General features: G+C 45.2%; 4 protein-coding genes across 4 annotated transcripts; 3 read left to right on the forward strand and 1 right to left on the reverse strand.

Moving 5' to 3' along the window:
* The first annotated feature begins 212 nt into the window (after positions 1 to 212).
* LOC136962699 (C-type lectin domain family 4 member F-like) lies at positions 213 to 7,972 on the forward strand. Its single transcript, XM_067256576.1, has 6 exons — positions 213 to 443; positions 2,257 to 2,385; positions 2,581 to 2,844; positions 2,940 to 3,103; positions 3,331 to 3,446; positions 5,386 to 7,972. Exons 1-6 carry the CDS (start codon positions 326 to 328, stop codon positions 5,546 to 5,548), a joined length of 954 nt encoding a protein of 317 aa, XP_067112677.1. The 5' UTR covers positions 213 to 325; the 3' UTR covers positions 5,549 to 7,972.
* A 4,797-nt stretch (positions 7,973 to 12,769) lies between these two features.
* Positions 12,770 to 15,965, forward strand: LOC136962088 (guanine nucleotide-binding protein G(I)/G(S)/G(T) subunit beta-3-like). Its single transcript, XM_067255720.1, has 8 exons — positions 12,770 to 12,826; positions 13,308 to 13,453; positions 13,636 to 13,699; positions 13,881 to 14,037; positions 14,313 to 14,379; positions 14,645 to 14,846; positions 15,011 to 15,227; positions 15,859 to 15,965. Exons 1-8 carry the CDS (start codon positions 12,770 to 12,772, stop codon positions 15,963 to 15,965), a joined length of 1,017 nt encoding a protein of 338 aa, XP_067111821.1.
* Positions 15,966 to 18,421: 2,456 nt separating this feature from the next.
* Positions 18,422 to 20,877, forward strand: LOC136962095 (triosephosphate isomerase A). The gene is made up of 6 exons (XM_067255728.1): positions 18,422 to 18,583; positions 18,895 to 19,018; positions 19,178 to 19,395; positions 19,751 to 19,836; positions 19,978 to 20,065; positions 20,344 to 20,877. The coding sequence occupies exons 1-6, from the start codon at positions 18,472 to 18,474 to the stop codon at positions 20,460 to 20,462; spliced, it is 747 nt and encodes a 248-aa protein (XP_067111829.1). The 5' UTR covers positions 18,422 to 18,471; the 3' UTR covers positions 20,463 to 20,877.
* A 961-nt stretch (positions 20,878 to 21,838) lies between these two features.
* Positions 21,839 to 27,275, reverse strand: LOC136961882 (gamma-enolase). Its single transcript, XM_067255364.1, has 11 exons — positions 27,191 to 27,275; positions 26,339 to 26,434; positions 26,125 to 26,183; positions 25,202 to 25,271; positions 24,975 to 25,108; positions 24,508 to 24,730; positions 24,148 to 24,345; positions 23,795 to 23,996; positions 23,266 to 23,374; positions 23,039 to 23,097; positions 21,839 to 22,360 (listed from the first exon to the last, which is right to left on the reverse strand). The coding sequence occupies exons 1-11, from the start codon at positions 27,273 to 27,275 to the stop codon at positions 22,291 to 22,293; spliced, it is 1,305 nt and encodes a 434-aa protein (XP_067111465.1). The 3' UTR covers positions 21,839 to 22,290.
* Between the last annotated feature and the right edge of the window lie 12 nt (positions 27,276 to 27,287).

Consider the following 27,287-nt stretch of genomic DNA (forward strand, 5'->3'; position numbering starts at 1 on the left):
GAGCTCGTAGCTCTACTTTGCTGCCATCTTCACTTTATTGTCTCGCGCCAGTCTCGCGCCAGTTGTTAAAAAATGTATCGAGATTAGAGAATTACAATTTGACAACCACTCGTCACTCACTACTCAATTCATTCAACATTTTGGGTCCTCCCCTCCCCGTTTGACGAAGTGTTGTCCTAGTCTAACTTGCGCAACACTAGGCTACCGCGAGCGTGGGCTAGTTGACTTCTCATAACCAATAAACTAATATTTGCATTTTGCTGAATCGACTCAGATGCACCTTTCCACACAAGGAGGCACGTTTTATTGTAAATAGGCTACTAGAATGTCGACTAATGCGGAATCAACCCTGTCCGACGGAATGTATTCCAAACTTATTGACAATGAGCGTTCCTATTTAGACGAGTCTGATGCGAGCGGTCCAGGTGTTCAACACAATTCAGGTAAGACGTATTAACTACCATTGTTGTTGATCGTTTAAAATATGTTCATCGCGACCTTAATCAAACACTTGATGTGACGCAGAAATCTTGGTTATGATGAAGTATCTCAACTATAGAATCTAGATTATGCAAGAACAGATGTGCATGTCAATGCAAATGCAATTTACAACTTTAGGCTTTCAGAATTAAAATTCAAACTGTTCCTTGTCAACTGTTTTCACAATTTCACGATTGTAAAATAATAATTCCTTAAAGTTGACATGTGAATGATATTGTTTGTAGAAATAAAACTTCTCGCCCCCCTGCTAAAACACGATGCTTTAGATAATCTTTTGCATCAATTGGGGGGATTTTTTATGCAACACTGGCAACCCCTAGATTGCGTAACAGACTTTAGACTAGATTTGACTCACCCCTTTCATATAAAGAGAACCTGGTTCATAGGTTCAAATCCATTTGAACCCCCATTTTTTCATGTCACGTGGGGGGCGCACGAGCATAAAATAAATAAATAAAAATCTCTGCGCCGCGAAGCGGTTTTCTCTTTTCTATCATTTCACTGTGTGGGGAATTGGCAAATTGGCGCCCCCTTCAGGCAGCTGCAGGCACCCCTGCTTGCTGAGAAGGTGCCGTGCACAGAAGCTGTGTGAAAAAAGGGGAGAGGGACAGACAGCTCATCTGACTGGGTCTCCCAAATGGAACGGACAATTCATAATATTATAAATATAGTCCTAAAGTTCCTGCACATTTTTGGGTTTTTTAATTGTGTGAAATGGCGAATTGAAAAAAAATGGGTATAGGCTAACTCTTACGTTTGTTAGCCTTTTTGCTATGATGCTTGCTATGCAACAACAATATTTCGGTTTTAACTCAACAAACACGAGATAACATTTCACCATAATAGTGTGCTTTGCAACAAAACTGTTACAAGTTCAGTTATTATTTATTTTCATTATTTAGCTTAGGCCCTGTAATTAGCCAACGGACTTTTCAAATCTGTAGGTAGTTTCAAAGACGAACATTTTCTATTTGCTACAACTATATTTCGTGACAAAGTATAGTTTAACGTCATAACTAAAAGTGTTCCTCCCTAAAAGTTATATTAATATAGCATGTAATAACAGACATTTAGCGTGTAAGGGCATGTTTATGTAACCCTCCTATTATGTTTGGTGTCAATTTGACCCCAGGCTGTTTTAGCTGTATAGAACACAATCGGTATTACCATAACAGCTTTTTGATTTCAATGGGGGGGGGGGGGGGGGGGGGGGGGCGAATGGCGTCTCGCCCTGGGTGTAATTCAATGTAGAACCGCCACTGTTGAACCCTAACCCATTGTGAAAAGTCATATTTATACCTAAGACAATTACAAAAACATCAATTTAAGTGTAGTTTGCAAAAATTACCTATAGAATGAACAATTGGGAAATTAAGAAGTAAGTTTCTTTGTAGCAGCCACCAAAAACGTTATGTGTATTGTCTGAGGGTCAATATGACCCGAGATAACACAGGGGCAGTCCCTGTGTTATCTAACCCTATCACGATGGAAAAGGTGAGTCGGGTCACTATGTCGTCATAGTGACCCAAAGGTAATAGGTGTTAGTATTTCTTAAGACAACAGGAGGATTAACTGACAGATGACATACAGTCTCTCTCACTCGTCATTTCTTCAGTTCCTCATACACAGTTAGAATCACACATACTGTGTGTCCACTTACATGCAGGTCGATTCTGTACTTACCTCGCTGTTGGCAGCAGAGAGCAATCATATTGTTTTCCAGATGTATTCTACTTGTATTGTGTGTGGGAGCAGTGTTGTCGGTGACACCTTGGAGAGGGGCCTCCAGACAGGGGGGCCAGGGGTCCTACAGGTTGGCCTCCATGTGTCTGGCTGTTCTGTGTGCTGTCCTGCTGATCTCCCTCGTTGCGGTCAGTGCCTACTGTGAGTAGAACCTGTTGTCGGTAAGGTGTGTGTGTGTGTGTGTGTGAAATAGAGAGGTGTGAGGTGTGTGTGTACGTGTGAGTCTGTACTTTCTATCATGCGCTATGTGTACATTGCTTTGGAAAAGATAGTCTGCTTAATTAAGAAAATTACATTTTCCTGCTTGGACCAACCCCAATTTCCTGTTCCTCACAGCCAGGAACCAGGCCCAAGGTCTGCCTGGCCCACAGGTTGCTCCCCAGAACCAGTCTGAAGGCCAGACCCAGATGCAGACCCAGTCCGCTGACGTAGCGGTGCTAACAGAATCCCTGGCCAAGCTACACAAAGAGAGAGACGACTTGCAGAAGGAGAGAGATGGCTTGCAGAAGGAGAGAGATGACTTGCAGAAGGAGAGAGATGACTTGCAGAAGGAGAGAGACCAGCTGCTGACCCAGACTGGGCCTCAAGCGGTAACATCTGGTATGCAGTGTGTGTGTGTCTGTGTACTAAAGTGTGAGAGTGTGTCGTGTTATGTTGACAAGAAACTAATTCACCCATGTGTGTCATATGTGTAGCCCCCAAGAGTCCTGCAACCACCATCCCATGTGCTCATCCCTGGCTCCAGTTTAACAGCAGCTGCTACTACATCTCATCCTTCAGTGACAGTTGGGAGGATGGTCAGAACTTCTGTCAGGAGATGGATGGACACCTAGCCATCATACACACCCCCGAGGAACAGGTAGGAGGGAGGGATGCAGGGAGTAGAAGAAGGCAGGGAAGGAGGGAGAGATAGAAAAATGGTAGAGAATAAAGGGGATAGGAGAGGAGGAGAGGGTGGTGGTCATCACAGCACAGTTCATCTGTGGCGAAGGGGGGTGGAGGGAAAAGACAGAGAAAGGGTGGAGGGATGGATGGAGGGGAACTACAGTGTACTTGATGCATGGAACTTCTGTGTCTTGTGTCCAGACATTTGTGTGGGACCAGCTGCCTCGAGGTCACTGGAACGCCTACTGGTTTGGGCTCAGTGATGAGTCCACCGAAGATGACTGGGTCTGGGTGGATGGAACCAAGCTGGTTGGAGGGTACAGTTCCACTGTTGTACAAGTACCTAGAACATACTAAAGTGGCTTTATTAGACCTTTTAGAATTGTGACGGATTCTATCTCAAAACTAATGGACTGTGACTCTGGGAAAGGACAAATATTGGAACAGAGTGTGAGAGGCAGTCTGTTGCTTTTCTCTTCTCACTCTTCATCCCTCTCTTATTCCCGTCCTCTTTCTCCCTCTGTCTCTTTGATCTTTGAGAATGGGTGTTTTTGGAGGGGTGCTCTTTGTGGACTGGGGACAGGAAGCTTTCCCTTTTAAATCAAATCAAATCAAAATGTATTTGTATAGCCCTTTTTACAAGCAAGCATGTCACAGAGGGCTTCACATATGCAGCCCTAGATACTAAGACAGCGCCAGCCCCCCTCGGTTGGAACATGAAATCTGTTCCAGGGGAAAGAACTCTAAAATAAGTTATATTTATAGAATAAGGGTGAGAATGCTCTGTCCATTGTTGTCACCAACTAGTAACAGAAACTATAACAATAACAATATACAGTAACAGGTTTACTTTATTTGTAAAATCTAGATGGGCAACGTGAACATATAGAAGCTTTAATTGCAGTTTAAAAGTTATGTGATACACACAGACAAACACACACACCCCAGGTTTACATAGAAAGTACATACACACATTTATCTTTAGCAGTCATAAAATTGACTAAACAAGAACGTTTTTAACCTCATTTTGAATGTCGAAACAGTATCAGCCTCCTTAATTGAGACAGGAAATTTGTTCCAGAGAAGAGGTGCTCTGTATAGAACGCCCTGCCTCCAGCAGTTTCTTTCTTAATTTTGGGAAGCACCAGATAGCCGGCATCTTGAGATCTAAGTGTCCTTGCAGGGTGATAGGGTGCAAGGAGACCAGAGAGGTAAAGTGGTGCCAATCCATGCAGAGATTTGTAAGTTAGTAATATAACTTTGAAATCAGCTCTGGCTTGGATAGGGAGCCAGTGTAGAGACGAGAGTAGATTGTTATGTGATCAAACTTTCTGGTTCTAGTTAATAATCTAGCAGCAGCATTTTGCACCCGCTGTAAAATGTTTAAGTCAGTAATTGGGAGGCCAGAGAACAACACTTTGCAGTAGTCCAGTCGGGATGTAACAAATGCATGTATTCGTTTTTCGGCATCATCCTTTGAGAGGAATTTTCGTATTTTGGCTATATTACGTAGATGGAAAAATGCAGTTCTGGTAATTTGCTTAATATGGTACTCAAATGAAAGGTCTGGGTCCATTGTGACTCCTAGATTTTTTACCAGCTTTGAGAGACTTTGATGCCGTCTAAGTCTAAGGTCAGATTGGATAAATTATTTCTTAATTTTTTAGGACCGAAAATTTGAACCTCTGTTTTATCCAAATTGAGAAGAAGGAAATTTGCTGTCATCCAAGTTCTTAACCCAGAACATTTACTACAGTTACTAGTAAAGGCTGAGTAAACAATGCCACCAGCTTCAGGTGCTCACCCCTGGTCATGCTGGCTCCCCCCCTTCTGCTGTGTCATCATATTCCCCCTAATCTTCACATGATTTATCTTCCTGTTTCTGGGATTGTTTTTCTTATGGTTTGTTGAAGTGGTTGTATATTTAGTATAGTTAGTTCTCCTTTGATCTGCTGATTTGACTTATTTAGCTGACTTGTCTTCTTTGCCCTGTCTGTTCAACCTCTTTCCTCTCCTTCTCATCTCCCCCCCTTGATCCTCTTTTCACCCCCCCCTCCAAATATTTCTCATCTTCTTTTTCTTCTCCATCTGTTTATACGTTGTACTTCCTACTTCAGTCTGGTCAACCATACATACCCAAATGTGTGAGTGTGTGTGCATGCGTGTGAAGTGTGTGTGGTTGTCTGTCTGCGCTTGACCGCTGAAGCAACAAGCCCATCTCATTCGGAGAACTATTTTCTCTCGCCTTTTTTGTAGTTTCTGGGAAAAGGGCGAGCCTAACAACCACATCGACGAGGACTGCGGCTACATTGTGAAGACACAGGTGCTGGAGCGCAAGGCCATCCAGAGCTGGTACGACGCCCCCTGCTCCATGCACTGGCCTTTCATCTGCGAGAAAGAGATGGGAGCACCCCAGTAGTGAAAACAAGCGCAACATAACCTGAGGTTGTAGGCTCCATGAATAGATCTTCCATTGGGCCTCGAAAAAATGCCTACATAAATGATGGCTGTGTAACTTCAATATAGACAAAGGGTTAGGGTTAGAGAATATAGATTGTATAACACTATCAAAATATTGATTCAGTCATAAGATAGTTTGATGATAGATTCCATAATAGATTATAGATAGTTACTAGTTATAGGTACTAACAGGGCTTTTATTTTTTGTGTAATTCTTCTACAGTGTTTTATAGTTTTTCTTGTTTTTGTATTTGAAAGTCCTAGGGTTCTTGTGTTGTGGTTGTGAGGCTTTAACCACTATCTCTCTTAATGGGAATTTTCTCCATTGAAAGTTTATCCATTTATCAAGTTGGGGTTTTGTTCAAATGTAAAATGCCTCGTAATGTCAAATGACTTGTAATTGTATCACGTTAAATGACTCAGTAATGGCTGTAAATTAGACATATAAATGCACTTGTCCCAAACATTACAAACAAGAAACCTTGCAATAACCCAACCAACATATTATTTTCAACCTCTAGGTGGCAGTGTTCATTCAAGTGATGAGACACACTGGCCTCCCAACACACCATACTCAGTTGTATTCCAGAAACAAATGTGTATGTCAAATGCAGTATGCCAAAAATACCACAATGTCCTACTGCATAAAGTCGCATTTTGCAGTATACAAGCCAGCATTCTTTTCTGGCTATTTTGACCCACAATCCTCAGCTCAGTGGAAGATCTGTCACATCAACTGAACTACAGACATTACAAAGTAACAACAGCAGAGCATGTGCATCTGTGGTCTGCTCCACAGTAAAGAAAATTGCACTAACCATTTTTCTACAAACTGTTACATATGTGTGAGCAAGGGGTCAAAGTCCATGCACAATGTGATGACAAAGTAGTATGTACCAATTAGATGCACAACGCATGCAACAACGTCTTTATCGATCTATCGATCTTGCTGTCTGTCACTTTCATACTCCCTTCCCTCCTGGCCTGTATCCCTTCCCCCCTCCCCCCCCCCCCTTTGCCCGCGTCACTGTCCCCTCCTCCTCCAGGCTTCCCATACACCTGATAGGCTTACAGAATCAAAACGGTTCCTTCCAGCGACCTTTGATTCACTCAGGGATGTCAGCCAGAAGAGGGCACAGTGATCCAGCTGCGGCCTCGCAGACCTTACAAACCACACCTCCTAAACAGATAGATAAAGACTGATAAAGACATCACCTGACAGGAAGGCACAGAGGTCTTCCAAGAAATGGGATTCAGTAAAGATAATATATGGTGGTCATTGGTCCATATTTACAGTTAAGATACAGTACATTAGTTGAACTTCACTATATATGTGACACAGAGCATAACAGGACAACTTCCACTATGACACAAAATACAATTGGTACATTTCACTCAGGAAACCACAAAAACGCAAAACATCTACCTGACAACCTGACTGAGAATATGTACCAGAACAAGTAAAAAAAAGGGAATGCATCCTTTCAAGTGACAGAACACAACTCTTGTGTTAACTAATAACATGAAAACAGCTATAGACTAAGCATGCTACACGGGCTAGACACAGCAGGCCAGGGTTTATGTTCACACTCCTGAACATTGTTGTGTCATGCATATGTAACAGATGGGATTTGAACCATCTTCTCATTAGGGAACCCAAACATCTTCCAAAGATCTTTGAATATGTGAAGGTCTGGGTGCAGATATTGCCTTTTTTCAAGTCACAAAGCCAGGCCGCTCTGCACACTTAACATCAATGTACCCTTAGTCTATAAGCCTACAACCTACATCCGCTTGGCCAATCTTCCAGTCGGGGCTCCTGTTCTCACCGCCTGACGTAGGTTTAAGTGGGATGGCTTTCTTCATCTCCCCTGCAGTGCAAGCCTGCCCACTGTGGGGTCAAAGGTGAGGGGTTTGTGTAGCTGTGTGAGACTGCCCCCCTCTTTGGGCCTGTTACAGGAGCCATCAGGAAGCTCACTAGTCTGCTTCTGTCATTCTCAGTTAGTCAGGATTAAGGTTGGAATGGGAGAGAAAGAGGGAGGGTGAGGTGAGAGAGAGACAGAGACACCTACAGAAAGTGTGGAGGGAGGGAGGTATAGAGTGACAGGGAAGAGTATGAGTCAAGTAAAGAGAGAGACTATACTACAGTATTGTTGCTTTGAAAATATTTGAAATGTTTCTTTACATACAATTAAATCTAAATTAAAGTGCATTTTAAGAAAATTAAAAGAGAATAATTGTTGGCCTAATAATTAAGAGAGAATAACTATGGGACAAATAGATGCGAAGGTAAAAAAAAATAAAAGAAGAGAGATGTGGAGGATAATTAGTCATATACAGTCAATAACATTTTTCTTTTTACCAAGACTTATAAGCCAGCTCTCTATTTACATTTAGTCATTTAGCAGACGCTCTTATCCAGAGCGACTTACAGTAAGTACAGGGACATTCCCCCGAGGCAAGTAGGGTGAAGTGCCTTGCCCAAGGACACAACGTCAGTTGGCATGACCGGGAATCGAACTGGCAACCTTCGGATTACTAGCCCGACTCCCTCACCGCTCAGCCACCTGACTCCCTGACTCTATGTATAGTTTGGTGCTATTAAGTTTAAATACAAAATGTAATTAGCTATTCTAATATCTGGTATTATGGTATTTTGGCAGATGTGCACTACACTGCAGTGGTTACAGTAAAGGTATAACTTTAAGTGTCTATAAGTAACTAACTATAAGAGTCCCCCTAGTGGCACTCTAATGTGACAACTTGGATGATCAAACGCTGGATCAGAGGTGTGTGTGTGTGTGTGTGTGTGCACGGTGTAAATCTGGATGTAATACCACTACGAGTCTACAAACTATCAACTGCAGCAGTCATCTATTGCCAAACTCACTATATGCAGCTGCTGGTAAAGGATTAACCTGATCTCTAACCAGAAGTAAGGTGACCTCATACACTGGTAGTTGGAGGCATTTAAAATAAACTCTGTAACTCATGTTGTTTGGTGTTATTTTTTCTGATAAAAAATAAATACAAAGTCACATAAAACTGATTCCAACACATCTGATACATGGGCAGTTTTACATTCCTCAGTTCTACAATGTTTGTGCTTTTTTCTGAGACTTTGAGATCTTGTCCCAATGCCTTGGCCAATACCTCATGGATAGAGTTACCGGTTTACCTCATCTTTCACTGGGTGTTTTGTTTAATGGTTGTCATCAGGCACATTGGATATTACATTTACATTTAGTCATTTAGCAGACGCTCTTATCCACAGCGACTTACAGTAAGTACAGGGACATTCTCCCCGAGGCAAATAGGGTGAAGAGCCTTGCCCAAGGACACAATGTCAGTTGGCACGGCCAGGAATCGAACTGGCAACCTTCGGATTACTAGCCCGCTTCCCTCACCGCTCGGCCACCTGACTCCCTATATTAGGTGTCATTGCTTGACCAGACAGACTTCAGCATTCCCAGAACCCCAAACTAATCTTCTGTAACGGCTAGACTTGTGCCCGTTCATCAGGTGTTAATTGTTGTGACGTACCTACGCTGATCTAACATCCCTCCCTCTGAACTAATAGACGGCTACTATTAAGACGAACAGATGCAGTAACTGGAACCACACACGCACTCCATCCATCCTCATCTTTAACCCCGCCCACATCTGTCCCTCTCCCTTTCTGAGCATCAACCTAGCTGATCTGTCAGAGTGAAGATGGCCAGAGGGAGGTGAAGATGACCAGAGGGAGGTGAAGATGACCAGAGGGAGGTGAAGATGGCCGCTCTCCCCAGCAGTCTGACGGACGGGACGGCCCCCTCTGTCCTCTCCTTTCTAGACATCTACATCTCCAACCCTTAGATCTCGGTGTGTTCGTCTCTCTCCATCTCTATTTCTGTCTATCCATTTTCCTGTGTTCTCTCTCTCTCTCTCTCTCTCTCTCTCTCTCTCTCTCTCTCTCTCTCTCTCTCTCTCTCTCTCTCTGCCATGACGCACGTTCGGCCTGGTATGCTCTAATTCCATAACGAGATTGCAGATTCACCGGACATCCCATCAGATCCTGATTAACTGGGCTCAACTCATTAGCTCTGACAAACTAATTCAACCCTCAACCCTAACCCCTCTGGTCCAGCTCGTTAGCAGCCACACCCTATGAAATTCACCGACCCCCTTTTCCCCACCACCCTCCCCCACCACCCTCCCCTCCCTCACCCCCATCCCTCACCCCCTCCCCTCCCTCCCTCACCCCCTCCCTCACCAGCCAGCCAGTCAGCCCATACTAGCTGGGCCCCTAATTCTTTACATCAGAAAACAAAAATCCTGGCCCTCAGTCAAGTGGCAGATGTCCAGTAAGAATGACTAATCTATAGGTGACTGAAAGCAAAGAGCTGATGCCATGATACTACCCATTAGGGATTCTATTGGACTGGATAATTGAACACTGCCTGAACACAGAGCATAGCGAGCACTGGTATTAGCATTGAAGTAGGACAATCTAATAGAATGGTCGTTGGTGCACATTTCAATAAAGAATATTCTAGTGTCATGATAGCACTATTTTCTATGTTTGATATGAACACCATCTCTTCTGTTCCATCCAGGTTTTCACCTCCACCTGTCCATTGCTCCCCAGGTCTCTGAGTGTTTCACCTGCTCCTGTCTTCCAACCTCATAACCTGATTTTCTTTTCCAATCGGTTTACCTATCTCCTCTCACCATACTCATTCCCATTCTCTCCCTCCCCCCTCTCTCTCTCTGTCCCTTTCTCTCTCTCTCTCTCCTTCCCAGTCTCTATTTCCATCTACGGGCTTATCTCTTCATCCTTGATCTCCTTCATCCCCTCCAATCCTCATCTGTTGCTCACTAGAGGCAGGGAGAGAGAAAGAGAGAGTTTTTCACAGGTAAACTGCCACCAGTCTGTTGGAGAGAGCATCAGATGAGAGAGAGAGAGAGAAGGATAGCAGGACAGTCTGGGACTGAGGAGAGGAAAGCCTAGTGTCACAGGAAGAAGCTGATACGGAGGTACAGAGAGAGTGACTGCTGCCAAGCAGAAAGGAGAAAAACAGGACCACATATTTTGTGGAAAGGTGAGTGATTTTGACACTTTGGCAGTCGTGGTCCTTCCAGCCTTTTTGTCATATAGGATACCACTGCAATGGAACTAACAAATCACTGAGGAACAACACCTAGGACAACTTTGGAGAAACACCACTGGAGATGGATACACACATGGTCAACCCTCAGATCACAGATCATCAGTCCCTGGAGAGCCAGTCTTCTGCTAGGAGGACACATTGTAGTAGTTAGTCACTAGAGGCAGAGAGACAGAAAGAGAGCTTTTCACAGGAAAACTGTCACCAGTCTGCCACCAGTGTGTAGGCTACAGAAATATGCTCTAAACTGGATGTGGCTGTGGGACAAACAAATACAAAGTCTTCTGTATTACTGTGGTATGCAAGGAATCCCATTATGACGGTGACAGGGGTAAGGAAATCAGTGCAGGGCCTTACTCTGCATCTTATGTTGAGTTCAGCAGGCTCTCAGATATAATTACATGGATCTGACATGCATCTGACCATGGTGCATGCTGCAAAGCTTGTTTAAGTAGGGTGTGAAAGAAGAGGGGTGAATTAGAGGAATGCCAGCAGAACAAGATGGCTACTAAATTGAAATGCTCATCCCAACTGATGTTAAATGTTTATTGAGGCAGCTTTTTATAGCCAGGTTTGTTTTGTACCGACACACACTAGTGTCCTCTTTGCATTTGCAAGCAGACTAAGCTATAGGCCATACCCTAACGAACCAAAAGAATGCTGGGTTAGAACGACTGTCCAAGTTGACTGTCCATAGAAGAGAAAAAAGAGAATGCTATCTGCAACTCAAATCAGCCCAATTCTTTTTCCTTCATCTGTGCTCTAGTGGCATTCTTTGTGATTGTAAAGATAAACCACAAATTAGCTGTGAGCACAATAACTTCAGTCTGATGCAAATGACAAGAAATGTTATCCATTTTCTAAAAGTTTTACTGAAAAAGACGTTTTGCACTGTGTCACATTAGAAAGATTTACCTAACACAGCTCTCAGAGCTGCACATTACAGAACTCAGCTCTGAAAGAGAGCCTCGATGATCAACATTCAAAATACATGTATTTGGTTTGTTGTACAGTTATGTCTTGACAATGACTCCAAATTATTAACGTACATTCTTACATTATGGTCTTACTCCTGCGTTGTGGCCCCTCCCTTGATTTCCTTTCTGATCCTGAGAGTAAAGAGTAGTCAGTAATCGGATGACGGGAGATTGGACTGGCAAAGCTTCCTTTAAGATGGCCTGCAGGGACTTAGACCTGCCCTCGCCCTCTAGTCCACACAGCTCCCTTTTTCTCTCGTCCTATAGCTCAGACCAAGCACCACCACCAGAGCAAAAGGCACACTCATCCCTCTGTTCCAAACTACTTGTCTTCCTTAGCTTGTGGGAAGGGGTTTCATTCACTCCTTGTACAAGTTGATGAGTTGGTTTGTATTGAGTGACATGTCCGTTTTGCTAGGCTGTCTACAAAGTCATGCTACACTGGTGATTAGTCTTCAATTAGTCATCATAATGTTCTTAGTTTGGGGTATTAGGAACCTTCACGCACACAGAAGACTACTTCAGACATTACGTGTACAGTTGTCCTTATGGAAACCAATTCAAATTTTGCAAACAAACCCATTATGGGATTGGATTTGGTCTCCTGTTTCCAAGAGCAGTCTATGTAGATGTAAAAGTCCTTGAGCCTGTATCTTGAGCAGGATGCAGCTTATTATGCCTGTATAAGACTAGTGGGTCAGGTGGCTGTGGGGATTATACCTGTGTGTTACCGCAGGCCCTGGCTGGCCTGACCAAGGGAGGAGGCGCTGCTGATGGCCTAGTTTAGACATCAAGGTCACTGGAGCAGTGGACCCACAGATAGCTGATCCTGGGCTCATCCTAGTCTTGGGCATGGGCTTCGTATGAAAGTCTAACATTACTGTACGATACTGTGTATAATTGTTATAATACAAGATGCAAGAAGACTGCAATCAAAAGCACTCAATGACACAATTTAATTCACTTTCTCGCCCTCTTTCTCTTCTCTGCATCTTGCTCTTTATGTTTGCTAGTGTTTATATACGTCGGTAACCTCCCCTCTCAACCGTTGCCATGGGGGAAATGGAGCAGATGAAAAAGGAGGCCGATGGCCTGAAGACACAGATTGCGGTGAGAACTTCCTGGTCCTGGACACCTTTTCCTCTTCCTGCTTCCTGTCACAGTGACTTCCTATTAGTGTTTTTCCATCTTGAGTGCAAGTTATAGCTCAGGGGCGTAGCCAGAATAATGTTTTTGGGTAGGCCTAGAAAAATATGTATAGGCATCGTTTCAGTTTTTTTACTTATTTACTTTGCGATGTGCACCCAGTGCATAATTCTTCTGAGATATTTTCGTTTTTGGGTAGGCCTTAGAACAAATTGAGTAGGCCTGTGCCTACCCAGGCCTACCTGTGGCTATGCCTCTGTTATAGCTACCCATGTTATTACACTGTTCCTATATTTTAACATGATCACACTCATCAGAGGCCTTAACCCGTTGTAAGATGTAAGTTATGTTCACTAACAACATTCCAAACATGTTCTGAACCATCACTCTCACAAAATGAGCCTGAACTGAGTTCCCTACCTGTGTTTCCCCTTCACACCACTAGGCGGCCCGCAAGGCTGTGGCTGACACTGACATGGTCTCTGCAGCCTCTGGCGTGGCATCTGCTCCCCGGGTCCAACTGAAGACCAGAAAGACATTGAAGGGCCACTTGGCCAAGATCTATGCCATGCACTGGCTCACTGACTCCAGGTGAGTTGGGCACATTAAAGAGTTGTTTTGTAAAAGGGTGTGATGAGGGAAGTGAATCACCCCTCTATATCATTGGTGGAACTTCATTGAGTCCATGGTCTTGCAATGGACTGTAATTACATTCACATGAAACCCCTAAACTTTAATACACACTCAATGAGCTGTCTGTCTTTTTCCTCTAGGCAAATGGTTAGTGCGTCACAGGATGGCAAATTGCTTATCTGGGACACTTACAGTGGAATGAAGGTAGGAAAAGTTTAGATTGTATCCCCTTGGTTGATTCATTTGTTTTTTGGTTGGTTGGTTAGTTGATTATACTGTACATGTAACCATTTTCAAACAACCTTAAATAACAATAAACGTAGATTTATAGACTTACATAGATTAAGATAAAATGGCAGACAAAATTGTTCCTTTGTGTTACCAGGTGAACGCGGTACCCCTCAAGTCCTCCTGGGTGATGACCTGCGCATTTGCCCCCTCTGGCAACCTAGTGGCCAGTGGAGGACTAGACAACATGTGCACCGTGTACAACATCAAGGCTACCAGCGTAAAGACCCTCAGGGAGCTGGACGCACACACAGGTAACACAGCCTAGCACAGCACAGGGCTTTCCAGTAGGCTACAATATACAGCACACACAGGAAACACAGGCTAGCACAGCACAGGACAGGTTAGTCCAGTATGCTACAGTACATTGCGTCATCCCTAATAGATGTCATATTTTGGAATTGTTACTTTGTTGTAGTGTAAAATGTGATCTTATTACCATTTGAGATCATGCAAGCCTGTATGGAGGACAGATTACTTAAAGTACTGTTTTGTTTTGCTTCATTGTTTATTATTTAAAAAAATCCAGGATACCTATCCTGCTGCCGTTTCCTGAGTGACACTGAGATCCTGACTGCCTCTGGAGACACCACCTGGTGAGACACTCTGCTTTGATTGGACATAACAGCTGGTTAGAGTTAGGGTCAAGGTTGTTGGCTACAGTAGTTAATACAGCAACTATATTTACTCAGAATGAAAACAACCGTGATGCTACCTACAACATGTACAACGTTGTGTAAAAAGAAAAGAATTCCAAAGCCAGCGTTTCAAAGCGAACATTCTAGCAACCACCACCTCTGTCCACCTCCCTCCCCTCTATTCTGTCTCCCCCCTCTCCTCAATCTCCCTCCTCTCCTCCAGCTGTCTGTGGGATCTGGAGACTGGCAAGCAGAAGGTGATCTACATGAACCATGTGGGAGACTGCATGTCCCTGGCCTTGTCTCCAGACATGAACACCTTCATTTCTGGAGCTTGCGACTCCCAGGCCAAGCTGTGGGACGTCAGGGATGGCGGCTGCAAGCAGACGTTCATCGGGCACACCAGTGACATCAACGCCATCCAGGTGAGAGCCCTATTAGACTTTAGTAAAGCCATTTTCCACTCAGTTGCACACATTTCAGAGGTGTTGAGTGGACACAGTCAATAGGATGTGCTGTGTTCCTGTCTTCCACTGTGTACTGGTAAAACATCCGTTTCACCTATTCGGTTTTTCTCTTTTCCCTCCAGTTCTTCCCTAATGGCAATGCAGTGGTGACTGGCTCAGACGACTGCACCTGCAAGATGTTCGACCTCCGCTCAGACCAGGAGGTGATTGGTTACCAGGAATCCAGCCTGAATTCTGGTGTTACGTCATTGGCCCTCTCTCTGTCGGGACGTCTCATCTTTGCCGGCTATGATGACTTCAACTGCAACATCTGGGACACGCTGAAGGGCGAGAAAGTTGGTGAGTATGACAGAGGATGAGAAAGACAATGAAAGACAAAGATAAGGAAGGGAAAATAGGGGTAGGATGGAACTGAACGGTAGAGGGGATTTAAAGTTTTTGCTGCACTGTCCTATGTAATACTGTAGTGTTAACTGAGATGTTAAAGTTGCACTGTAGTTGCTATGTTATTATCGCTCCACCATCCCTTGCACTGTGCCCGGTAAATACAGAAAGCTCCTTGACTCTGAAAAACACTTCTGATCCTTGATCTGAAAAGCTTCTACTAAATATGTAAATGTTTATGTAAATGTAAAAACGTGATGTAGGGTTACTTAGATTAGGGTCTAACCAGTTTCTGTCTTTCTATCCTTTTACCTTTTCAACTCTTGTCTTTCCTCCTTTCATCTTCTGTCTGTCCCTTCTCTCCTATTCCTGTCTCCCTTTCCCTTCTCTCCTCTTCCTGTCTCCCCTTCCCTTCTCTCCTCTTCCTGTCTTCCCTTCCCTTCTCTCCTCTTCCTGTCTCCCCTTCCCTTCTCTCCTCTTCATGTCTCCCTTTCCCTTCTCTCCTCTTCCTGTCTTCCCTTCCCTTCTCTCCTCTTCCTGTCTCCCCTTCCCTCCTCTCCTCTTCTTCTCTTGATCCCTCTCTCAGGTGTACTGTCTGGCCACGACAACAGAGTAAGCTGCACTGGGGTACCTCCTGATGGCATGGGCGTCTGCACAGGCTCCTGGGACAGCTTCCTGAAGATCTGGAACTGAGCTGGATCCTCCAGCGGCCACGCCAGGAGAGGGGGAGGGGGAGACAGGGGAGGAGGAATGCAGAGGAGAGGAGGAGGCAGGAGGAAACATCAACAGGAGAGATCTAAGGATGATGGCAAATATTGGTTTTTGGGGAGTTTTCCCGAGGATGTTTTGGTACTAGATCTTCCTCTCTCTCTCTCCCTCATCCTCATCATTGAATGCAAGTGTGACCAGAGACGGATGGGACGTGATAGAACTTACTGTATAAATGGAATCTGAATCAGAAATCATTGCATCCCCATTCATGTACAAAAGAGTTTTCAGGTTATTGTTGAGAATATCGATATCAAGACAATGGCAAACACCAAAACATAGCATATTTGAGACATTATTTAAATGGATTAATGTTTATTGAATAAAAACAAGCTCTTATTGTATCTAAAGTGAGAATGACAATTGCAGGTATAGATTTTTGACAATACAAAAAAACTTGTGAAATGAATACAGACTAATAATGAACATGAATTGAAATTTAGAATGACAGAATTACAGATCTATTTTTATTGTCTTTATGAGATCTTTGACATTTAAATTCCGCACTTATTAGTTTAATAAAAAGATGATATGTACATTTATTTGTATTTTATAGGTAACATGTTAGAATGCAGAATTTATGTACAGTGCCGTTTGGTCACACATACCCAGATGATGTGTACCACTGGAAGGTAACAGTTGCTTTGACTTGATCCAAAATGGCCACCATAACTTTCACCATACAAATACAATGTGCTTCTGAAACATGGTCCAATCATATAGTCTGTCACTCATGAGACAGGCTGTCCACCCAACCACTACTTCTATGGTTCAGCAATGCTGAGTTGTATCAGGGAAAAATGCTGTTGAAGTAAACCAATATCTTCCCTCTGGGCTGCATTTAGTAGTAGGCCTACTTTGACACATCTGCAGTAACCAATGTAAAAATGCAATGCGTGTTGAAACCCTTTCTAATAAACCTAGAATTCTGCATTAACACCTTGTTGGCATGTGTGTGTGCAAATGTGTGTGTGTGCGTGTGTGTGTCAGGGGCGTAGCCAGAATAATATTTTTGGGTAGGCCTAGAAAAATATGGATAGGCATCTTTTCAGTTTTTTTTTACTTATTTACGATGCGATGTGCACCCGGTGCATAATTTTTCGGAGATATTTTCGTTTTCGGGTAGGCCTTAGAACAAATTGGGTAGTCCTGGGCCTACCCGTGGTTACGCCCCTGGTGTGTGTGTTTGAGTCATCTGGGGTTTTGTCACACTGAGGACACAGCTGCTGAGGTCAGCAAGAGACCCGGAGTGAGCGGGGTGGTTGTCATGACACCCAGCTGACTCTTGGCTCAAGGACACAACACCTGGCACCTGAGGGTCCCCTACTAACAGCCAACACACTCCATGACAACACCTTCAAAATGCTTTATCAACACACATTTTGCTTTACAAACACCACCCTCTGTACAACTGAACACAAAACAAGACGTCAGTGATACTGTCAAACATATTGTCACACAAGGACATGCACAGCATAGACTGAGGAAGAAATTGCGGCAAAGCTACCAGAAATGAAGTCCTGAGGCAGACAAAAATCTAATGGTCTCTGTGAACACTTGTAAAAAAGTACCCAACTTCTTTACTTGTAATAACTTCCTCAGAACTGCACTGTTCTGCGAGTGAAAGTCAGTAATTTGAAACTCTAGGAGTTCAACTATAGAAGTATCTAACTCAATATTCAAGTTTAAAAAAAAATATACATATGACATGGGTCATGACGTTGTAATAATTGACTTTAGGCAACAGACAACCAGATTTGAATATTGGGGGGCGGATGTGTCCCCCCCATATATATTATGATTACAGCCTTGCCCTAACACCATAACCCTTGATACATGGCATCATGCATATCAACATTTTTGCATGCAGAATAGCTCAATAAAAGATACCTCCCAAAACTTGGGGTCTTGCTTTTTTTTTTTTTTTTGTGTGTTTGAAAGCTCTCATGGTGTGTCTTTCAGTGAGAGCAACATGTTAGCATGATTGACCATAGCACAGTTTTTCACTGTAGAATAGAAAGAGGATGGAGGCTATAGACTTATTAAGTGTATTCAAGTCTGAGATTATAGCATTAGTTCACCTCTTCTTGACTAGACGGGTTGAGTTAGCAATGTCACGTGTCGTCCAATTATAAATGTTTTTTACGGCATTTAAATATCCAGGAAATCAACATGCATGAGTAAAACTATTGGCTGAAAGGGAGAAAAAAGGAACGCACATCAGTTTAACAATTGGCCGGGAGAATCTTAACCCCGCCTCTGGAAAGCAAACCAGAGAGAACAAACGAGATTGTGAGCCAATACGCAGAAGCTATAGCTAAAGGGGGCGGCAACTGAAAGGAAAAGTATACGCACAGTTGCTTCGACCCATCTCTTTCCAGGTCTCTTGCGTCTGTTATTCATTTGCACTGGTATTCATCATCATTCAGTCATGTCGTCAAGAACATTTTTCGTCGGTGGAAACTGGAAGATGAACGGCGACAAAAAAAGTCTTGGTGACTTAATAACAACCCTGAATACTGCTAGCCTCCACGACGAAACCGGTAAACTAGTGCAGTATGATGCTATTATTGACTCTCCAAATCTCTTTAACGTTAGTCCAAATTTAGCTCAATGCGCTGACACGCTGGTCTTCTTCTCACCCATAATCTGCCTATGCATAATTTAAACCGAGTATAATGAACAAGCATAAATACTGAAATGGGTTAAGTATAAATTAGCCCTGCGTCAGTGACATGGACATTGAAGTCACCTGACAACTCCATCTCTCTCTCTCTCTCTCTCTCTCTCTCTCTCTCTCTCTCTCTCTCTCTCTCTCTCTCTCTCTCTCTCTCTCGCTCTCTCTCTCTCTCAGAGGTGGTGTGTGGTGCCCCCACCATCTACCTGGACTATGTCCGCTCCAGCTTGGATGCCAGGATTGGTGTGGCAGCCCAGAACTGCTACAAGGTGTCCAAGGGAGCCTTCACTGGAGAGATCAGGTGGTTATACCCAACACACTGTCTAAACACACTGTCTTGCATGCTGAAAACACACACCAAACATCACCTGTAAGAGAACAAGGAATCTTTGTCCCCCTCACTACTTCCTTCTCTCCAACTCATCTTGTGTCTCTCTCTCCCACCTCCTCTCCTTCCCAGCCCAGCCATGATAAAGGACTGTGGGGTAGAATGGGTCATCTTGGGCCACTCCGAGAGGCGCCATGTTTTTGGAGAGTGTGATGAGCTAATTGGTCAGAAGGTGGCTCATGCCCTCGAGAATGATCTTGGGGTCATCGCCTGCATCGGAGAGAAGCTGGAGGAGAGGGAGGCGGGGACAACAGAAGAGGTGGTGTACGCCCAGACTCAGGTCATCGCAGGTGAACACCGTGGTCATAATGTGGTCATTAGTGAATGCAACCTGAGTGACCACAGGGGAAGACCAAAAACCCTGTAGTAAAATGTTAAATTACCACTGACCACTGGGCCTTGACCACTGTTACATAGCTTGACTGATAATCCTTACCCTTTTACCACACGTTCACCACTGGTCAATGCCTTGTCTAATGGTTCAGCCATTGAATCAGGCCATGTTTAGACCATTAGAAGCCTCACCTGGGAGAGATGACCCACAGAATGGCATCCATCTTGTGACTACAGAGTCTTCTGCCTTTTTGTGTTGACTGTTGTCATGCAATGATCTTTTGTCCAACCTGGCGGCGGTGGTTGTTTCAGACAACGTGAAGGACTGGGGGAAGGTGGTTCTTGCCTACGAGCCTGTTTGGGCCATTGGCACAGGCAAGACCGCATCACCAGAGCAGGTCAGCATCCATCCGTGTGTATGTGTGGTTGTGTGTGTGTGTGTGTGTGTGTGTGTGTGTGTGTGTGTGTGTGTGTGTGTGTGTGTGTGTGTGTGTGTGTGTGTGTGTGTGTGTAACCCTGACCTCTGTCCTCTATGCTAGGCCCAGGAGGTGCATGAGCAGCTGAGGGCGTGGCTGAGGACCAACGTCTCTGAGGACGTGGCAGAGTCTGTACGCATCATTTACGGAGGTCAGTGAGGAACACTGTCTGCTGGGCTTTTCCTTGCATTATCCAGCCATTCCTCAAAAGTTTCTTACGTAAAAAAAAAAATTTCCTCGTTGGCTGTCAGTCTACCTGGGCAAACACGCAGATTTGACACAGATAAGTACGATGTCTGTCTCTCCTTCCTCCCTCTCTCTCACCTTTTTCTCTCTCTCTTTTCTATTTTCTTCATCCCTCCAATCCCCCTCTCTCTTTCTTTTCCTCCTCCTCGTTTCACCCTCTAACCTGCTCACCCCCTTTCCCAGGCTCCGTCACCGGGGCCAACTGTAAAGAGCTCGCCTCCCAAGCTGACGTGGATGGCTTCCTGGTGGGCGGGGCCTCTCTCAAGCCCGAGTTTGTTGATATCATCAACGCTCGGGCCTAGACGCAGCCTGGGGACCAGCTGACTGCTCCTAGAACGTCACATGACTCAGTCCTTATCCCAAAGTTGAAAGCTGCAATGGGGGTTTGTGTGTGCACATACGTGTGTCTATGAAGTGCTGCACTAGTGTTAGGCTTGGGCTTTTTCACCTACCACACAATCTACCCTAGAAATTAACCATATATTGTATTAACTAATGCACTCCTTGTGGTTATGTTCACACTGGGTGTTTGTGTTCACCTCTGTGAAATGAGCCAGTGTGTCACGAGCACAACTGTGATTGTAATTTAGCTCCTGAAATTGCTCCTCCTTAACTTCCTCGCACCGATTGGTTGAGTCACTGGTCTGTAACTCCTCAGCCAATGACAAGAAACCAAACCCTTCTTACTGTACCTGAAAACTACTTGAATAAAAGGTTTATGTGCTACTGAATGCTATTTAATTTATTTGTTCCAATGTACATAGCTCTGGCCATCTGTGTGCTTGTGATGGCAATCTGTTCATGTAAGAGACCCCGTATGTGTGTGTGTGTGTGTGTGTGTGTGTGTGTGTGTGTGTGTGTGTGTGTGTGTGTGTGTGTGTGTGTGTCAACTGTGGTGTTAAATTGTAACAATTAGACCCCCTAGTGGCTGAAGCTAGCACCTTCATAAAACATGCAGTGAGTCAGGCTGAAAAAAACCTGTCAAGCATAAGTGGGTCAGTGGTAGAATTCTCACCTGCCGAGTGAGGGGCAGCTGCTGCATTTGAGAGACGAGGATTGGGGGTGCATGCCTGGGTTTGATATGCGACCAATGAAACACTTTCATGAATTTCCTAAACATAATTAGTTTACTTTATTTTACATTTATTAGCAATGCAAGTAAAACACATGAAGGCCCTTTACTTTTGATATAGACTACCGGTAGTACATTCTGTGTTATCCTTCACATTTACAGAAGTTTAAGTGATAAAAAACAATAATATTGTTAGTGAGAACTGGGTAACTCCACCACACAGGAACAGAAAACACAGAGGCAGGCCTGGCATGATTGAAGTATCCATCTCTTTATTTCACATCTTTATTTTTCTGTGACAGACATTTAATACAGATACTGTATTTTCATACAGCTATTCTACAGTTATAGGAACTCAAGGATGGAAGGTGGGCGGGACGGGGTTCAAGCATGGGGGTACCAGGCCAATCAGAGAGCCACACAAGGGGGCAGGAGTGAGGAAGTAACCAATAGCAACAACAGGAACAAGAGGAGGGATGCAGAGTGAGGAGAGGATTGTGCCTGGAGAGGGGGGTGGTGGGAGAGGGGGATGGAGAGTGCAGTTTTCATGTCGTCATGGGTGAATGAGTGCGTGACTGTGCAACACAATGTCATGTGTGTGTGCGTGTTTGTGTGTTTCATTCTGTCATCCAAGTCAATATATAGTATATATATAAATATTTATCTTGTTTGTCATAATCATCGGTTCCAGTTGTGCTTCAAGCTTCATATATTTGATCTACACAAATCTCTCCATCCACGTCTATCAATCTGCCGGCATGTCAGTTTAGTCTGCCTGTCAAAAGATTTGTCAGTTCTGTCTGTAGTCCCATCGGTCCTATCTGTAGTCCTGTTGGTCCTGTCTGTGTGTGTGTGTGTGTGTCTGTAGTCTTGTTGGTCCTGTCTGTCTGTGTGTGTGTGTGTGTGTGTGTGTGTGTGTAGTCATGTTGGTCCTGTCTGTGTGTGTGTGTGTGTGTGTGTAGTCATGTTGGTCCTGTCTGTGTGTGTGTGTGTTTCGGTGGTGGGTGTGTGGCTGGGTCAGCTGGGTCTCACAGGAGTGGTCAAACAGAGGATGGGTCTCACAGGGCACTGGGATTTCTGAAGTTGTGACCGGCGAAGCGAGCCTGATCGCCCAACTCCTCCTCAATCCTGTAGACAACAGAGAGAGAGAGAGAGAGAGAGAGAGAGAGAGAGAGAGAGAGAGAGAAAGAGAGAGAGAGAGAGACAGCAAGTATGAAACAGATTGTCAGAGGTTAGAATGACAGAGAAGACCCATGCTATCTGTGAGGCATACAAAAACTGGTACAATGATGGGAACGTTGTCATGACATTATCCCACTAGTCAAGTGTCTTTATTGGCTATTCATGGCTAAAGCTGTTGTGATTGGAGCTGCCCTCCCACCCCCCCCCCCCCCCCCCACCCCCCCACCCGCACCGTCCCTTGTCCCCTAAGAGGCCAATGGGATTATCTGCTGAGCTGATCCCAAGTGCTCACCGCGATGTGACTGGCTTGCACACATGGCGTGACATTGGCGTGTGGTTTACTATGTGTGACACGACAGTATCTGTCTGTGTGTGCATGTGTATGTGTGTCCTTGGTGCAGAATGAGTGTGGCTATTCTATTCTCTGATGTTTTCAGTGTAACATCATTCATTGACATCTCTCAGTAGTCCAAGATATAAAGAGAAATCCATTGACATGTAAGCACTAACTTCATTCAAGGGTCCATGAATATTTGATTGGGAGTGGGAGTGATGACAGAGAATGAGGGAACAAGATGGGGAATGATAAAAAGGAAGGGGGGAGACAGAAGGAAGAACACTGACCTCATGAGTTGGTTGTACTTGGCCAGTCTCTCAGATCTACAAGGAGCACCAGTCTTAATCTGAGAGAGAGAGAGAGAGATAGAGAGAGATAGAGAGAGAGAGACAGAGAGAGAGACAGAGAGAGAGACAGAGAGAGAGAGAGAGAGAGAGAGAGAGATTTAAATCATCGTTCAAATTGTTTAAAAGTATGCGTGTGTGTACATTGTGTGCTAATGTTTGTGTTGTACCTGCCCAGTGCAGAGGCCCACCACCAAGTCAGCAATGAAGGTGTCCTCGGTCTCTCCTGAACGATGGCTGACCATAACCCCCCAGCCGTTAGCTTGGGCCAGTTTACACCTAGGGGAGGGGAGGGTGGGAAGCCAGGCAGGAAGGGAGAGAGGATAGAAAAGGGGAGATAGATGGAAGAGAGAGATAGAAGTTGGTGGAGCATGGGGGAGAGGGGACAAAAGGGGGGGGCAGGGATAGTAAAGTGTATCCAGCAGCATGAGGCACTGTCGCTACACAGAGTTGACACAGTTAAGATGATTTACTGCCCCGGTAGATTGATGGCTGGATTAAGTACCTGTGGTCACTTGAGTGGTGCCCTGTGACTGGTGTTTGTATGTCTGATTGATTGCACCATTAGTAGGAGTGATGGATAGATGGAATAATGTCACAAATGTATGACTCAGTATGCACAGTGACAGCTGCCAGCTAGCTATGTATACTCAAGCTGTTGTGCAGTGGGTCCTTTTGAAGGTCAAAGGTTAAACTCACGCCTGTATGGCCTCGGTGACCGAGCCTATCTGGTTGACCTTGAGGAGGAGGCAGTTGCACGCTCTTTCCTCCGCAGCCTTCTCTATTCGCCTTGGATTGGTCACTGTCAGGTCGTCCCCGACGACCTGGATGCCCACAGATGCCGTGAGACGGGACCATGCCTCCCAATCGTCCTGGTCGAATGGGTCCTCGATGGAGACCACTGGAGTGGGGAGGGGGGGGGGGGGGGGGGAACCAGGATGGGAGAGGAGAGCAGGAAAAGGGCAAGAATTGTTAGCTCACCTGACTAGTCAGTGTCAACCAGTTAATTCATTCTCAATCTGCTCACTTGAGTAGTCGACCAGTCAACTCACCCGGGTAGTCGTTGACGAAGCTCTGGTAGATGTCAGACAGCTCCTCTCCAGTGATGTGTCTGTCGGAGTCAGGGGCGGACTTGAAGTCCAGGTCGTACTTTCCGTCGCGGTAGAACTCGGAGGCCGCAACGTCCATTCCGATCACCACCTTGTCTGTGAAGCCCGCCTTCTCTATGGCTGTCTTCAGCAGGTCCAGAGCTGAGATGGAAAGGTGTGTGGGGGGGGGAGAAGGAGGTGGAGGTTATTTCTACAAGAAGTATATGAGGAGGCTCAGATCCAGCAGGAATTGAATCTCCACATCACGGTTCCTGGTGCAGGTTCTGGACCCTCTTAGACCCTCGTGCCCATTCCCTCTCTTACCCTCACTGTTCTCCAGGATGTTGGGTGCGAACCCCCCCTCGTCGCCCACGTTGGTGGCGTCTTGGCCGTACTTCTCCTGGATCACTCCCCTCAACGTGTGGTACAGCTCTGACCCCACCCTCAGGGCCTCGCGGAAAGACTCCGCCCCAACAGGAAGGACCATAAACTCCTGCATGGCCAGCTTGTTGCCGGCATGGGAGCCACCGTTAATGACATTGAAGGCCTTGGAGGGAATGATGGAGGGAGACGGAGGGTGAGATGAAGGGAGGTAAAGAGGAGAAGAGGGAGAGTGGCAGAGAATTATGGGGAAGGTGAAGGGAGGAGGAAGAGAAGGAGAAAGAAAGAAGAGAGAGTGGAGGGAGGAGGAGACAAGGGTGGGAACATGAATAATTGTTGATGAATAACCCCGTTGTAGCATTTCAAATCCTGCGTCTCTCTCCTAGTAGCAGAAGAAGAGTCAGTCTTACTGGTACTGGGAGCACCAGCTCTGTGTTTCCGGCCAGGTCAGCTATGTGACGGTACAGGGGGACTGCTTTCTCTGCAGCACCAGCCTTGCAGATGGCCAGAGATACCCCCAGGATTGAATTGGCCCCGAACTGGGCTGTGAAGGAGAGGACAGGGTATAACATTGTGTGTGTGTGTGTGTGTGTGGGTGTGTGTGTGTGTGTGTGTGTGAGGAGTATGAGTGACTCACACTTGTTCTCTGTGCCGTCCATTTCGATCATTGTGTTGTCCAACTGCTCCTGCTCCACCACACTGATGCCCTGCGACACAAACACACACAAACACACACTATGAGATAGAACAGTTATATACAGTTTAATAATACTGAGGCAATTACACCATCTCCATTGCTTGCAGTAGTCAAAATCATGATTAACCACACAAAAAGCGTCTGTGATTTCTATCATATAAACACCAAGCAGTAAACCTCTGTGTTGTAGTGTCTTAGAGCATTTTCTTACCGCCTGGCTGCATCCCAAGATTAATTCTCACACAAACATCTGCCCCCATAAATCTTTCTTTCTTCTGTTCTTCTTTCATGTTATTCTCTCTTTCTTTCTCTCTCTCTCTCTCTCTCTCTCTCTCTCTCTCTCTCTCTCTCTCTCTCTCTCTCTCTCTCTCTCTCTCTCTCTCTCTCTCTCTCTCTCTCTCTCTCTCTCTCTCTCTCTCTCTCTCTCTCTCTCTCTCTCTCTCTCTTTCTCTCCCTTACTCTCTCTCTCTCTCTCTTTCCAGTTCCCTCTGCAGTGCAGCAGCACATACACACACACAAACATTTGGACTATAAATATTTCCTTTGTTCTTAGATCAACACCTTATAGGGCAGAACCATCTTCTTCCAATTAACTCAAAACAACCCCCAGATGGTGATCCCTCTTCTCAGTCCATCTCCACACATCCATTGATCTACTGTTATCGGGATGGGACATCCCATTCTCTCAGCTTTCAGCTCAACCATCCGGATGAGATAGCTATCTGCAGATCAATATGCACTCACAAACCAAAACACTGTCTCACATTCATAGGGCAACACACACACATACACACACTCACACAGACATGCACACACACACACATACACACACACACACATGCACACACACACACTGAACTTACCGAAGCGATGAGGGCAGGTCCCAGAGTGTCATTTATGTGGCCGACGGCCTTGAGGACTCCTGGAGGATGGGGAGATGGATGGGAGGGGGTAGTCGATGAGAGGATGAAAATGGGTGGGGGGAGGAGAAGTATGAAGAGAGCATCTAACGAGTACTGTAATTATGTTAACAGCAACACACATGCACACACACACACGCCCACACACACAAAATACCTTTGCCCTTGTAGCGACTCTGGTCTCCATCCCTCAGCTCCAGAGCCTCATAAATGCCGGTAGAGGCTCCACTAGGAACTGCAGCCCTGAACAGCCCTGAGGTTGACAGGGGAGGGGGGAGACAGGGCAGGGAAGAGAAGTGTGAGAGGAAGAGAGAGACATGTGGAAGAGGAGGGAGGGGGACAGCGAGGGAGGGGGACAGCGAGGGAGGGAGGGAGGGGGACAGCGAGGGAGGGAGGGGGACAGCGAGGGAGGGAGGGAGGGAGGGAGGGAGGGAGGGAGGGAGGGAGGGAGGGAGGGAGGGAGGGAGGGAGGGAGGGAGGGAAAAAACGTGTTTAGAGAGATACATAAGGGAAGGGAGGACAGACGTGAATGTGAAAAAGCCAGAGAGAGAAAGAAGGAAAACCACCCTGGTGATTGAATGAACATCATCCTTTACAAACATAGGTACAGCTCGATGTAGCCGACAGGCTCTTGATTATTATTGATTGTTTTAAACCCATTTTCTTTTTGGGTTTTGAGAGACTCTGGGAGCAAAGAATCAAGGGTTTTACACAAAATATGTTGTTGTTTGAGGGGTTTAACTGTGGGCCTACTAAGGTCATATGAAGGTCATTGTTGTCTGTGTATACTACATATGCAACCTTTAAGTGATGTTATATTCACTACAATTTCATTACAGAGAGATTAAAACATATGTTAAAAGTGTGATTAAAAGATAGAGGTAGTTTTGGATCTATGAACGTTTCAGCGTATGTGTGTGTGTGCATGTCTGTGTGTGTGTATGTGGGTGTGTGCGTGTGTGTGTGTGCGTTGAGGGGAATCTATTTAGACAGGCATGCGGCAGGTCACCTTTCTCTGTTCGCAGGTCCACCTCCACTGTGGGGTTTCCCCGAGAGTCCAGGATCTCCCTGGCAACGATGCTCACAATCGACATCCTGGGGGAGAG

This window comes from Osmerus mordax, chromosome 18 (assembly GCF_038355195.1).
Source record: "Osmerus mordax isolate fOsmMor3 chromosome 18, fOsmMor3.pri, whole genome shotgun sequence".
In the NCBI taxonomy this organism is placed as follows: domain Eukaryota; kingdom Metazoa; phylum Chordata; class Actinopteri; order Osmeriformes; family Osmeridae; genus Osmerus; species Osmerus mordax.

Bases quoted from the DNA above. Each gene is read 5' to 3' on its own strand.
- LOC136961882 (XM_067255364.1), bottom strand. From the start codon at position 27,275: ATGTCGATTGTGAGCATCGTTGCCAGGGAGATCCTGGACTCTCGGGGA. The intron at 26,435-27,190 runs GTGACCTGCCGC...TGTCAACCTCAG, and splicing joins GGACCTGCGAACAGAGAAAG to GGCTGTTCAGGGCTGCAGTT. The intron at 23,375-23,794 runs GTGAGTTTAACC...CCCCTCCCCTAG, and splicing joins GTCACCGAGGCCATACAGGC to GTGTAAACTGGCCCAAGCTA.
- LOC136962088 (XM_067255720.1), top strand. From the start codon at position 12,770: ATGGGGGAAATGGAGCAGATGAAAAAGGAGGCCGATGGCCTGAAGACA. The intron at 13,700-13,880 runs GTAGGAAAAGTT...TTGTGTTACCAG, and splicing joins ACACTTACAGTGGAATGAAG to GTGAACGCGGTACCCCTCAA. The intron at 14,038-14,312 runs GTAACACAGCCT...AAAAAAATCCAG, and splicing joins GGAGCTGGACGCACACACAG to GATACCTATCCTGCTGCCGT.
- LOC136962699 (XM_067256576.1), top strand. From the start codon at position 326: ATGTCGACTAATGCGGAATCAACCCTGTCCGACGGAATGTATTCCAAA. The intron at 2,386-2,580 runs GTGAGTAGAACC...TGTTCCTCACAG, and splicing joins CGTTGCGGTCAGTGCCTACT to CCAGGAACCAGGCCCAAGGT. The intron at 2,845-2,939 runs GTATGCAGTGTG...TCATATGTGTAG, and splicing joins GCCTCAAGCGGTAACATCTG to CCCCCAAGAGTCCTGCAACC.
- LOC136962095 (XM_067255728.1), top strand. From the start codon at position 18,472: ATGTCGTCAAGAACATTTTTCGTCGGTGGAAACTGGAAGATGAACGGC. The intron at 18,584-18,894 runs GTAAACTAGTGC...TCTCTCTCTCAG, and splicing joins TAGCCTCCACGACGAAACCG to AGGTGGTGTGTGGTGCCCCC. The intron at 19,396-19,750 runs GTGAACACCGTG...TGGTTGTTTCAG, and splicing joins CCAGACTCAGGTCATCGCAG to ACAACGTGAAGGACTGGGGG.